The 14,811-nt window shown below is 40.2% G+C and overlaps 1 protein-coding gene across 1 annotated transcript in view; it reads left to right on the forward strand.

The window, feature by feature from the left end:
• LOC150081562 (WD repeat-containing protein 3) overlaps positions 1-14,811 on the forward strand; it is a 279,852-nt gene that overhangs the window by 189,943 nt on the left and 75,098 nt on the right. Inside the window, 1 exon segment of the mRNA XM_090380245.1 lies at positions 6,187-6,231. Within this exon segment, the coding sequence (XP_090236371.1) occupies positions 6,187-6,231 (45 nt within the window).

Consider the following 14,811-nt stretch of genomic DNA (forward strand, 5'->3'; position numbering starts at 1 on the left):
TGTCTTTGCCCCACTGGAGAATTACCTGAAGATCGACATTTAAGGAATTGGTAGCAGATTTTCGAGAAGTTAAAGCTGATTGAGCAGGGCAAGGTTTCTCAAAATGGAAAGTGGAATGCAATGTGCTATCATCGGCAAAACTATGTATAGGATTTCCAGTCAATGGAAGAAGGTCATTAATATACGAGAGGAAAAGAGTGGGGGAAAGAACTGAACCTTGGGTTCAGTTCTTTTTCCCACTTATGTTATCCATAAATGGGTAACATAAGCCAGAATATCACCAGTGGATCGACACTGATGGAATCCATACTGGCGATCGTTGATCAGACGGAAAGTTTCTAGGTAGTTTAAAATTTGGCAGTTAATTGATTTCTCCATTACTTTAGAAAGAGTAGAAGTAATTGCAATGGGACGATAATTGGATGGGAGGGATTTGTCACTCTTTTTAGGAACTGGCTGGATATGAGCAAATTTCCAAGCAGAAGGAAAAACACCTTTGGAGTAAGAAACTGAAAAAAGGTGGCAAAGAATAGGAGTAAGTTCAGGAGCACAGGTTTTGAGAACAAGTAGAGAAATACCATCGGGACCTGGAGCTTTCTTAGTATCAAGATTCGTCAAAATCCTTCTGACATACTTTTGACAGAAGACCACAGGAGGCATTGAATGGATCGTGTTGGGAATAGTGGGAGGTGTTTTACCAAGATCGTTAATGCATGAGTTGAAAGAAAAATGGGATGCTAGCAGATCAGCTTTATCCTTGGCTGAAGTGACAAAAGAACCATCTGGTTTGGACAGAGGTGGGAGCAGAGATGGCCAAAAGTTGCGGCCAATAGCTTTGGTAAGGGACCAGAATGCTCGGCTACCATTAGGGCAAGAAGCAAGTTTTCTACTCTTAGCCTGTTCAAACTCTAGTTTGGACTGGTTAATAACTGCTTTACAATTGTTGCGAGCTTTGGTGTAGGCAGAAAATGAAACTGAAGAATTAGAAACAAGCCAATTACAATATGCCACATTCTTCTCTTGAACAGCCTTAGCACATTTATTGGAAAACCAAGGTTTAGATTGAGGACGAGATTTTAAAGTGGAGTGTGGGATAAAGGATTCCATTCCTGCAAGAATAATTTCACTGACACGATCTGAGCAAATGTTGACATCAGAACTTTTGAAACAATAATCAGACCAAGGAAAAGAAGAAAAGAAGTCTCGCAGGTCATCCCATTTTGCATTCTTGTAATGCCAAACAATACAAGGTTGGGAATAACCATGAGATAAAGGTTCCATTGGAGAAGAGACAATCACCAAGTTGTGATCTGAAGTGCCTAAAGGACCTCTCACTTCGACCGTGTACTTAGAAGGGTTGTTTGTGAGAAAAAGATCAAGCGTGTTAGCTGTATGATTAGGATTGTCTGGTATTCTTGTAGGTAAATGAACAATCTGTGCAAGTTCATTAGGAATTGCAAAAGCCTCAGCATCTCGATCAGATGGGTCGGTGTGACTAGAAAACGGAAGCCAGCTGGAGTTGTGAACCTTAAAATCACCAAGAAAAATTACCTCACTGTTAGGAAAGTTGGACTGGAGAAAGTCAAGTTGCAAAGAGAGGTAGTCAAAGAGCTCCAAGTGATTAATGGAGTTGGGAGAATGGTAGAGACAACAGATGAATTTCACACAATGAGGTAGAGAGATTTTAAGCCAGAGAAGATCAAAGAGAGGAGATTCCAAATTGCCATGTCTCTGACAGGGAATATCAGAACGGACATATGCACAAGTACCACCTTTGAGGCGAAAAGAATCATACAGCGAATAATTTGGGCATCTGAGATGAGCAGTAGTTGAATCAAACGATAACTGAGATTCTGTCAGAAAAAGTACATGGGGTTTGGCAGATTGCAAGTGGAAATGGACATCGTTGAGATTAGAATTGAGACCACGTATATTTGTGAAATGAATTAGGAAGTGCTTGGGAGGTTTAGATCTTTTTGCAGATAAGCTTGCTCTATTAGTTTGACAATTCATGGCGTATTTAATAGTAAGAAAAAGTGGGTGGGACATGCTGTATGAAGTAATGAAATTTTTGGATATGGCATACACATGGTAAGAATGTACCCAGATCCTTGACATAACATGGCCTCGACAATGCTCCCCACATACACACTACTCCGACTCCCTCCAGACACTATCTGGCAGAGTAGAGGTAACAAGATTATACACTATATCATCGGTTTCGCTGAAACAAGAAGAAGAAATGAATCACTTATAAGTTTATCAAGTGGAAATCTGCTGTGCACCAATGGAAACAGTGAAAGGAGTGAAGGTGGAGTTGGGTTTCTGGTCCATAAAGATTTTAAAAACAACATTTTGGAATTCAAAAGTACATCACCAAGGGCATCAAGACTAATACTCAAGATTTCTAAGAGGTACAAGCTAAAGATTATATTGATTTATGCACCAACATCAAGCCATGATGATGAAGAGGTTGAAGAAATGTACACCGAAATTGAGAATCTTCTAGATGAGCAGAAAACCCACTACACTATTATTATGGGGGGATTCAATGCTAAGGTTGGAAAAAGACAAAACAGCCAGAAAGGGGAACTATAGGAAATTTTGGAATTGGTGAAAGAAATGAAAGAGATGAAAGACTTGTGGAATTTGCAGAATCTCAAGGACTGTCAGTAATGAACACTTTTTTCAAGAAAAGAGTGAACAGAAAGTGGACATGAAAGGGTCCAAATGGATTAACTACTAATGAAATCGACTTCATCCTCACTAACAGAAGATATATTGGGAATGGTTACCGTCCTGAATAAGGTAAATGTTGGAAGTGATCACAGAATGGTAAGATGTACACTTGATATAGATGTAGGGAAGGAAAGGAAAAAACTGACTCGAGTAAATAATACAAAGGTCTTTGAGATAACAGAAGAGGAGAAAAAGCAGTATGTACTGGAACTTAAGAACAAGTTTGAGCTTCTGCAGACTGCTGAGGACCAAGATATCGACGAAGAATATTACAACTTTCTGAAAGTGATAAAGCCCAAGAAACCTATAGGGAAAAAGAAATCCAAAGAAGAAAAAATTAGTCAAGAAACACTTGTTATGATGAACCGAAGACGACAAATGGAAAGCATGAAAACACTGACAGGGAGAAAATTGAGTATACTGAGTTATGCAAAGCCATTAGAAAGAGACTCAGAGAGGACATAAGAAGATTTAACACAAGAAAAGTAGAACAAGCATTAAAGGAAAACAAAGGATTTAAATCAGCAGCCATGAGCAGTAATACAGAAAGACAAATAATACTGAAACTGAAGAATAGCGATGGTGTACTTATAAACAGCAGAGAAGGCATAATTCAAATAGCAGAAGACTACTATAGAGAATTATACAAGGAGCAGGGGAATGATGCCAGAAGTGGGCAAGATGGATTGCAAAGTAGCAACACATACGACATACCCGATATTCTTCCTGATGAGGTAGAACATGTATTGAAGAAAATGAAGAATCAGAAAGCCCCGGGGGAAGATGAAGTTACTGTAGAGTTGTTAAAATTGGGAGGAAGAGACATAACACAAAAACTGGCAAGGCTCTTCACAAAGTGCAATAGAAAAGGTGTGACACCTTAGCAGTGGAATAATGCAATCATAGTTTTGCTGCATAAGAAAGGAGATAAATCAGAAATTGGAAATTATAGACCAATTAGCTTGTTATCCCACATCTACAAGTTGTTCACAAGGGTCATTACTAACCGATTAGAAAGAATATTTGATGAGATTCAACCGAAAGAGCAAGCTGGCTTTAGAACAGGATTCTCAACTATGGATCACCTTCAAGTAATATCACAGCTAATGGAGAAAGCAAATGAATATAAAACACCATTATGCCTGGCATTTGGTGATTATGAAAAGGCATTTGACTCCATACAGCATAAGGCAATGTTTCGGGCACTGTAAAGACAAGGCATAGATACCTCATATATTATGATTTTGAAGAAAATATATGACAGTGCTACCTCCTTTATTAGACTAGACAAAGACAGTAGGAAATTTAAAATTGAGAAAGGAGTTCGACAAGGAGACACAATATCTCCGAAGCTGTTTACTGCTGCCCTTGAGGAAGCTTTCAGATGATTAGACTGGTCGCAGAAAGGAGTCAATGTGAACGGAGAGTACCTAAACCATTTACGATTTGCAGATGACATTGTGGTCATAAGCCATGATCCCAAAGAATTAGAGGAAAATCTTAATCAGTTATGCACAGTTAGTAAGGATTTTGTACTAAAGATGAATATGTCTAAAACAAAAGTAATGATGAACAAGTATGCCACAGAAAGGGAAATAATGATTGAAGGAGCAGTAAGTGAAAAGGTGGAGTCATATACTTATCTGGGACAAGTTATTAGCTGTAATAATGATAAATGGCTGGAAGTCAAGAGAAGAATAAATTTTGGATGGATAGCATTCAGGAAATATAGTCACATACTGAAGAGCAATATCCCAGTTTGTCTGAAACATAAAATAATGAACCAATGTATACACCCCACCATGACTTATGGAAGTGAAACTTGGGCACTCACCAAAAGAATGGAAGAGAAGCTGAGAACTACACAGCGAAGAATGGAACGAATTATATTGGGAATCAGACTGTTAGATAAGAAGAAGAGAAACATGGATTAGGCAGCAAACTCAAGTAAAGGACATTCTTATCAAAACTAAAGAACTAAAATGGTCTTGGGCAGGACACAGCTCAAAGACATGATGACAGATGGACTAAGAAAATAACAGAATGGTATCTAAGAGGAGCTTGAATAAAACCTGGAAGACAAAGGTGGAGATGGATAGATGAAATTCATGAATTTGTGGGTAGTAAATGGATGGCTAGTGCTTAAAACAGAATGAACTGGAAAGTTGCTGGAGAGGCCTTTATCCTGCAGTGGATTGAAAATGGCTGATGATGATGATCTACCACCTAGTACTGCCTGGTAACATAGAGGGGCGGCATTCCTCCATGTGGTGTGGGCACCACACCTCGACCCCTGCTTACGTTGGTTCACACCTGGATGGTCACCCACCATGTACTTGTGCATGGAGGTTATACCCAGGATTACTAACAGTCCCACCATCGTGAAGGTGCAAGCAGAGGATTTGGCTGTCACCGACCGTCCGGACTTCTCCGAAATTGGGTCCACTTGACTTGAGTGTTACCCGAATATCAGTTCCATCAGCATTTTAGACTCACAGGTAGCAAGTACAGCTTGTCTGACATATCTGAGAGAATGTCTGTGACAACCTCAAGGACCCAATAAGACTCAATATGTGCATAACTGCATTGCAATTTCTTTGTGCTTTGCTCATTGTTCATCTGAGCAAATGTGGAACTCATTAGGTGGCAACTTTCATTTTTGTCAAACTATCATTTTTGTAAAAATGGTAGTTTAACCAGTATGATTTGAAGAATCAAAATACTCTGAGCCTCTTAATATGCTTTTAGGTAGCATATTGGCAGATGAATGCAAGTTGTTTAAAAACAACAGTTCACAAGTTCCCAACACTTTTAATAAACAGTAATCATGTTTAGTGAATTGTTAGCTCAGTCTAATGCTTTATCGAGTTGTGAAATTCAATGATAAACTGAGTATTATCGCTGCTTATTATCAATAATTCACTAATATTGTTCATAAATAGTACTAAGACCTAACAAGCTCATGACCTAACAGATTTCTTGATGCAGTTGGAGCATGGTGAACTCTCCATTTTATATAATCAGCTGTGATGGTCAATCTGAGAACTGAATTTTTTGATTCTTGGGTACTTTTACATAGCCTAAAAATGGGTATTGCCAGATAATGGATTGCTGGATATAGGAGGTTCTGCTATACTGTATGAATTTATTAAATACAGCAACTTTTTTAATAATGGTAAACAGTTGGCAACATGAAAAATTATTCTTGAAGGCTGGATTATGTTAGTTATTTAATGGTTAAGTAGTCAATGTAAATTATATATATACTATACTATATTAATTTATTAAATGTAATAATTTTTTTTTTTAATGGTGAACATGAAAAATTATTTATGAAGACTGGATTATGTTAATGATTTTTAGTGAAACTGGGTGAAGTAAATTGAAAATTTTCTAACTTAAGAAATAATAATTGAATATCATAATTAGTAGTACTATTTGTTATAGGAATTTGAAGCGGAATATGAGAAAACTGCTACAGAAGAACCAGTGGTAAGTATTTATTAAATGAAAATATCTAAATATGATAATATGTCAAAGGAAAAATCCATATTTTATTACAGAAAGGATAAAAAAAAAAAAGTGTAAATTAATTCATATTATCTCACATTTTATTAGAACTGAACAACAAAAATTATATTTCATGAACTTTGAAAACAGTATCAGATTACCCTAATTCATTATTTTATACAATGAGATCATATATATACAGGGTGTCTCAAAAATATTGGTACAAACTTTTAGGAGAGGTAGGTAACATCTAAAGAAATGTGAATCGCATAGGAACCCATAACCGGAAACGTCACGGGAAAGTAGTAGCAGAGGTACAAGAAGCAGAAATGACACAAGACAGTAATTAGTGGCAAACATTTATTTGACATAATATTAACAATGGAGTACGAGATGGATGCATTTCATGATGTTACAACAGATGCTCGAAGGTTCCACCATGAGACGCGACGCATGCGTGACACCGACACAGCATGGATTGGCGGACACGGTTGAACACACCTTGAGTTTCTTTGAAAGTAGCAGCAGCGCAGACGAGTCTCCACAGGCAATTCATACACGATAGATTTGAGGCCCTCCCACAGAAATAAATCAAGGCTTGATAAATCAAGTGAGCGTGGGGGCCAGGCAACAGGTCCACCAGGGCCAATCCATCGACGCCCAAAACACCTGTTCAAATGGTCACGAACACACCTTCCATAATGGGCAGGCTCCCCGTCATGTTGAAACCAAATGTTGCATCTCACATTTGCTGGAACATCATCAAGTAACCCTGGTAGAACTTGTTCAAGAAAGATCTGATATTTAGCAGAGTTCATGCAGGATGGTAACAGGTATGGGCCGACTAAGCAGTCACCAACCATACCTGCCCACACATTTATTGCAAAGCAATGTTGTGCTGCATGGGGGTGCACACCGTGTGGGCCCTCTGCTAATCCATACACTAGGTGCATGTCTGCCAGCTCACAGTTCGTATATTGATGCATGCTCTTTGTGCGGTGACTACTGCTTGAATGAGTAAACCAGAAATTTTCCTTCTCGTGAACTGATGAACAGCGCCGTGTACTGACTTACGGTGACGTTTCCAGTTATGGGTTCCTATGCGATTCACATTCCTTTAGATGTTACCCACCTCCCCTAAAACGTTTGTACCAATATTTTTGAGACATCCTGTATATATATATATATATTTTTTTTTTCAGTGACTGACTTTCATAAAAATTCTTTGCATGAGTGAGGGAGAGAGAGAGAGAGAGTAAAGGGAACCCATTATTGTAGTGCATTCAGTTGTAATTGATTTAGTAAGAAGTTAGTAATTATCACTGTAGTATTACACCACTATGAAAACAATACTATTCAATAAAAAACAAGAATAAAGATAAAAAGGCTTAATTCTGATTAGTTCAAATGACATTAAGTGGAATTAAAATAATTAAATAAATAAAGATATAAGATAAATGTGATGTAAACAACTAATGATATTTCAAAGTAGACACTTTTGTACCACATATGAACTTGGTTACCACCTGCTACCTACAATTAACAGCATATACTAAGAGATATAACTCATAATATGGCTTAAACAGACACACACAATTGCATATGGAAACATTAGAACTTTATTATTGGGTTTTTTTTTTTTGCAGTTTAGAGAGAGAGAGAAAACATAATGACAGTAAGGAAAAGAGAATAAGGGTGGGGGGGGGTTATATGGCCAGCATTTCAAATGCCACTTTGCCTTCTTCTTGGCTAGAGTAAAAACAAAAGGAAATGGGAAAAATATACTAAACATTATATTTATGAATTAATGAACTTACAAAATTACAAACTTAGAGAGTTGTTGAGAAAGTTGGGTTAAGTATGCTCTATAAAGAAATACAATTTAAATACAAAGCTTATCTGGTTTCCTTAGTATCAGGCTTACAGGGCACAATCTCAAATGATCCCCCGTGCACGCACGCACAGTTTGGGGTGTTAGTTGCCTGAATTCTCATTTGATGGTAGTTGGCAGAAGGTGTGGTGGGTGGTTACCTTAAAGATGGTCAGCTAGTGGGAATGTCTGTTTTTATTTCTATTAAAGTTTACAGAGGTTTTACAGAATAATGTTCATCCAAGGATTAGTTTAGTCTATTGCTAAATGCTGTAATGGTTAGTGATGAATATGTTTTATTTGTGTAACAAAAATGAGTGATTGCATTTTAGATAAATGAATATCAAACTTTGCGTGAACTTGGCAAACAAGAATTTTTGTTTAAAAATGACAGGGATGATTTTTGTGAATATAGAAAAGTGGATATGTATCAGCTAGAAGACTGATAAAAACATGATTTAATGGGTGAGATATTTTTTCATTCATCTTTGCAGTTGATTTTATACTCAATTGCTAAAGAGTTAAATTAAATGAAAGAAAGATACGGAACACAAGATGAATTTCTTCTAAAGAGATTTCACAAAGTTTAAGTCCAAAACAAGATAAATGGATAAGTGTAAAGTGTATTTAGGGTCAAATGGCACCAGGGGTTTCCCCCATCTCCACGTGGTATACATTGTGTTGTGATACAGATCACTGTAAAGGCTAGAGATTTAAAAGTACAGTCAGTCCTCGTATAACATGTGTTTGCACTAAACGAATTCAATCATACACGATTTATAAATAGGGGAACGATATCTTATATAACGCGAACCGAATTCGCTTATGCACGATTTGCCTTGTGTTTACAAGAAATGGAAGTCGAATACAAAATCACCCCAACCGAATGCAACACGATAGGAATGAAGAGAAGATTCTGAAAATGTATTTATGTGTTTTATATCATTGAAGGGGAAACACATTTCGCCATAATAACGTAAAAACCAACACAATTCCAGCTATCGGTATAATCACAAATGCAATTAGATCGAGTTTACTACCAGTTTATAACAGATTCCACTAGCAGAAACGCAACTGGAAAATTTTATTGTTTTATGGTAGTAACCCCCAGAAATGTGCTTTAGTAAAATGTGAGGTGTTAATAGTGTATCTCTGCCTTTGTGGTATTGTTTATTTACCTAGTTGCTACACGCGTGCAGCTTTGTTTATGTGTATCAAGCGTGCCTCCTCGTTTTGTAATTGTGCTTTATTCCCTAAAAATGAGTAAAATACTTTAAAGGTGTGAAAAGGAAGCGTCCTGGTGAAGACACTGCAGATTCAGAGAGAAAAAGAAAAGCAATATCGATAAACAGAGGCGGACTGGGTCAAAAATTCTTACCCGGGAAAATTTATAGTGGCCTCATACTATGGTTTATGGCCAAAATCACACCGGCCTCCGGCCCACCAGGGTTTCCCGGGAAGGCTTATGACCAGTCTGCCTCTGTCGATAGAGAAAAAATATGAAATTGGGAAACGCTTTGAGTGAAATGAAAGACCATGTGATATTGCACGTGCTACAGACCTAAATGAGGCAACGCCGAGAATTTCAAAGAATGCAGAGAAAATAAAAACAACTTTCATAGCAGGAACAACTCAAAGTGTAATTAAAATCCATTAGATTAAGACACAAAGAATTGGAAGAGATGGAATGGCTGTCATCTGTTTGGATAAAAAATCAAACAAAAAACAAGTTTGCTTACGATAGAAGCAAAAGCATTAGCAATATTTTATTACGTAATAGTCGTAATAAAATACTTATGTATTTTATTACGATTATTTATTATGTTTTGGTTACAAATGTGTGTTCAATCTTGGGTGGTCAGCACCTAACCCTATTTTTCCCATAGGGCCCGTTGTTTATATTGCACGAGGGTTTCTAGGAACACAACTATCGTGCTATACGAGGACTGACTGTATATGGGTATTGTTTACGTGTTGTGTATCGTTGTTCCTCTGGCCATTTAGCCGCCAGACACCTACTGAGGCCCACTGTTGCCTGCACCCTGTGGAGGCAGACCAGGTACACCAGTTCTTTAAGATTACTCTGGCAGGTCCTTCCACCTAATTTCCTGAGATTTCAGTGGCTAGGACCTAAAATAAAAAAAAAAAAACCAGCACACATATATGGAGTGATGATTGCGGCAGGGATAGCGCTAGAATTTGAAGGGCCGAAAGTTTTGTGGGCAAAGCAATTTGGGTGTTGTTAAATTTGGAAGTATAGGTGTTCACTGACACACAGACACAAGACAAACCATTGGTTACCCACTAGTGAATTTCGAACACCACCAACTCGCAGGACCAAAAACACTGAAGACTGAAGGCTGTGAGGAAAAGGTAGAAATATGAAGACAATAGGGAAGGCGACCCCAGAGAGTCAGTGAGGCAGGCCCATGCCTCACCAGGTGAAAGGAGGGGGTGGCAGGGGGAGAGAGCCCGTCTCCTCTCCCCCTGCCAAGGGAAGGGGAGTTGAAAGGGAAACCAGGCAAGAGAGACCGGTTCAGATTGCCAATATTGTCTTTGGGCAGTGTAGCCGCATGTCGTTCATGGTCCAGTCCAGTCCAGTCCAGTATTTTTTTATCCTTGAGATGCAGGTCTGAGTTTGGGATGTTGTCTTCTAGTACAGTTCTTCTTGTACTCGATGTAGGTGTCTTCTTTTAGTCCTTTTATAGTAATTAGTGAGTGTGGTTACATGCGGTGTTTTCGGTCCTGCGAGTTGGTGGTGTTCGAAATTCACTAGTGGGTAACCAATGGTTTGTCTTGTGTCTGTTTGCTTTTTTCAGGGTTAAACAGTAGGCTCTAGGGTAGTCCGGTAGGGTCCTTAGTCTGGTAAACATCTCTTGGGCAAATTGTGAGAGAGTCCAGTAATGGTCCTCCTGATCCTTTGGGTTGAAATGGATATTTGTGATGAGATGGCAACAGAGGTCTTCGTAGAGGGGGGGGGGGGGGCGTGGCAATCGTGCATTAAATGCTTCCAGGTTTGCTCCTCACTGCAGTGGCAGAGTGGCGATTCTACAATACCAAAGGCGACCAATTTTGCATTGAAAGATCCGTGCCCTGTGAGCAGAAAAGTGGTGTAGAGGCCAGCTGAGAACTAGGGTGGTTGACATGGGTAGACTTGCAGAATGTCAGGGATAAATTTCTGGGTCACGGCACCCTTTGTTGAGTCGGTCCATCTGGATTGCCAGATTTGTTTAAGGTGTTTCTTCTCTGTTACAGTGTTATTGATTGGGTTGGTGGTGAAACCAGTACAAGTCGCTGTTCTTTCCTTTGAAAGGTAGTAGAATAGGCCGCAATGGATTCCTACCTAGGCTAGGTGCATTATAGCCTAAGCTGCTCTTGCACCAATAGCTTTTAAATAACAACAACAACAACTGCAATGGATGATTTCCAAGTCTAGGGGGGGAGACAGCCCACTAGGACCTGGAGTGCATGCGAGCTCACAGTACAGCATGCCCTTGAGATGGTTAGTAGGATGGAATGCTGTATAGTCTCTAATTTTCCCCTTTTGACTGCCGTGGTGGCTTTTTTAAACCAGACACCCGCAGCATATGAGAGGGCTGGGATAAATATGGCTTTATAAAAGAGGGAGAGTGTCCTCTTCTTTAAGCCCCAATCCTTCCGAGTAACTCTGGCAATAAATGCTGAGTACCTCTTAATTTTTTTCTGCAGATGTACGAGATGTGGGGGTGAAAGATAGGTTCTTGTCAAGGGTAAGTCCGAGGTGCTTCAGTTCTGCCGCTAGTTTTATTGTGGTATCCTGTATCTTGTTTTACGGTGGCCTTCGTATGTCGAGAGAACCTTTCAGGAGTATTGAAGAAGTTTTGGTTGAGGAAATTCTCAGGTGATTGAGACTGACCCATTTCTGTAGTCTGTCAATGGCCTGGTTTGCAGTAGCTTCCATCTGGGCTCTGCTGTCCGCCTGTAGCATGAGAACAAGATCATCTGCGTATGCTTGGATATCTATTCCATCAAGGTCCAGGCCCAGGAAACTGTCCAGGACAAGGTTCCAAAGTAGTGGCCCCAGTACAGAGACCTGTGGGCACCCCTGATGAACAGGTCGGGTGGCTTGGGAGTAGTTACAGTGACCATTCTGTCAGAGAGATAGGTTTGTATGCAGTCATATAGATTATCCGGGATATTTGCCTCCCTGAGTCTGCCAAGGACGCTTGGCCACCAAAGTGAGTCAAACACCCCGGCAAAGTCAATGGAAATGACTAGAAAATATTTTTTGTTGCAGTTTTGGCTGCATCTGTTATGCGTTCAAGAGCGTCAACTGCAGAACGCCTCCTCCGGAAGCCAAACTGGTTCGGGGAGGAGAGGTCTGCGGCAAGGTAGTGACTTTCAATTTTATTATAGAGAAGGTTCTCAAAGTGGCCTGTAGCAAGGCAGTGATTAATTAAATTTAAGATGAGGTCCGGGATATATTCTACTGCCTTTTTAACAATCTCCGGTTCGAGGTAGTCCACTCCGGGCGTTTTCCTGTTTCTCAATTTGTTCACTGCCAGAAGGAGTTCTGTATGAGTGAAAGGGGGCTCCTGGAGAGCGGATTTGTATTTGTTGTTCTCCTCGCAGAGCTGGAACTGTTCTGGGGAGTTAGGAACCGTTTGAGGAAGAAGGATAACATCCAGAATTTCATTTACTGATATGTGCTACGTCTTGGTGTAGGTGTCCATGGGTGTTTTGATGGCTGGTATCGCCTCCCCCTCTGGGTAGTTTATTCGTTATTTTGTATACAACTCCAAGGGTCAGTATTTCCAACAGTGAAGACCAGGTTCTCCCAAGACTGTTTCTTCTTTTTTCTTATTAGAGCAGTATATTCGTTCCTGACCTCGATAACGCTGTTTTATGGCTTCCACTTCAGCTGCTGGCCAGGAGCGGCGCGCATGCTGGAAGTTCTTGCGGCATGCATTGACTTCGCATCTGAGTCTTTGGAGTTCCGGGCACCACCAGGGAACGGACCCAGGAGATGGTCTCTTTCATCTGATTGCAGCGGTTGCAGCTTCTGTAATAATTGTTTTTATGGCTCTTTGATGTTGGTCTGGTGTGAAACCTGCGTGGTCAAAGGTCCGGGCAGCCTCAGTCAGCTTCTCTCTGAAAAGGTCCCAGTTGGCTGTTTTCACTGAAAATCTGTACAGGGTGAGCCTAGGTATAGGTTGATTTGGTGAGAGCACGATGTAACTGGAAGGTGATAACTCTGTGGTCTGATGTGGTCCAATCTTCTCTGACTACCCAGGAGGATAGGTAGTTGGCGATGGAGCAAGTGGCCAGACTGACATTGATAGTGGCCTCCTAGAGAGAGCTTGAGAAGGTAGGTGCATTGTTTGGTTGGTTGAGAACTGTGAGGCTGTTGTTGGTAAAGAATTCTTCAAGGTATTGACCATTTCTGGATCCGCATCTTTTGGGAGTTGTGCTGTGCCATGCCAGTGACCTACAATTGACATTGGCACAGATGATGATTTTAGCATTAGGAATTTCATGTAGGACGTTCTGCAGATAGTTTACCGCTGGGAGGATGTCTTCACCTGGTCAACAGTATAATGATATTGCATAAAGGTCCCTCAGTGGGGAGGTAAATGGGCACAGGCAGCCCATTTGTTGCACAGATGTGAGATCTTAATCACCGTGAGGTCAGGATTGCAGACGATCAGAACCGCCCAAGGGGTGACCCCTTCGTGCTGTACCACTTTGTAATTGAGTGGGTATCCTCTCACCACTCGACTATGCGAGTATGGCTCTTGGAGGAAGAGAATTTCCAGCTTTTCCTCTTCTGCCTTTTTTCTCAGTTGGGCTACAACTGCTATGGCCCTTTGAGCATTGTGTTGTCCAAATTTCACTATAGTTGAGTTATAGTTTTTAGGTTGTTGTTGTTATTTGGTTTTTAGGAGCATTAGCAACTAAGGCCATATTGCTCCAGTTTTTAGGTAGAGTCTCCATAATTTATTCTTGTTTATTGTGCACTCCTGGCTCTAACGTATACCGGACATTTATTGTCTCTGATCGAATGGTCGGCAGGTAGTTTTTGGGCCTTACAATTGGCACAGGTTGGAGCATCTGTCTTGTTGGGGCAGGAGTTGTAGTTGTGGCCCGTGCCTGCACAGTGGCCGCAGATTGGCAAGGTCTGCGCACAGGTGGCTGCACCAGTTTATAAAGACTCTATTTTGATGTTATATTGTTTGCCAGGCTGGGGGGGGGGACAGTTCCACAACCTGGTTTGTTGAGCTTCCTGTATGTGATTTTGTTTGGAATTTTGGAATGACATGGTTGGCAGGGTCTTCTTCTGGGAGTGCTTGTTGGAGATTTCTCTGGTATAGTTCCTCCCTGATGGTTGCTCAGTCAATATCTTTAGCGATGTCAAATTTGGTTATTGATGTACCTTTCCTCTTTGGGGGTTCAGCCAGAAGGCCTAGAGTTGGGATTGTGGTGTTTTTTAGGATCTTTGTTGCAACTGCTTCGGTCTTGGTTTCAATAATTACACAGTGTTCCTGGTCTTTCTGATAGATTTTATTTTTGTTGTCTTAAATTCGCTGGTTAGTTTGGCAATTACAGTCTTCTTAATTTGCTTGCTGGTCTGAGGAGCGTCGGGGGTTGCAGGTTTCAGGAGAACCAGATGTGTAGGAAGGTGTGTTTTCCTTTTGGTTACGGTTGTGGTTGTT

The sequence above is a fragment of the Mastigoproctus giganteus genome, chromosome 8 (assembly GCF_048544385.1).
Source record: "Mastigoproctus giganteus isolate SK-2022 chromosome 8, ASM4854438v1, whole genome shotgun sequence".
NCBI lineage: Eukaryota > Metazoa > Arthropoda > Arachnida > Uropygi > Thelyphonidae > Mastigoproctus > Mastigoproctus giganteus.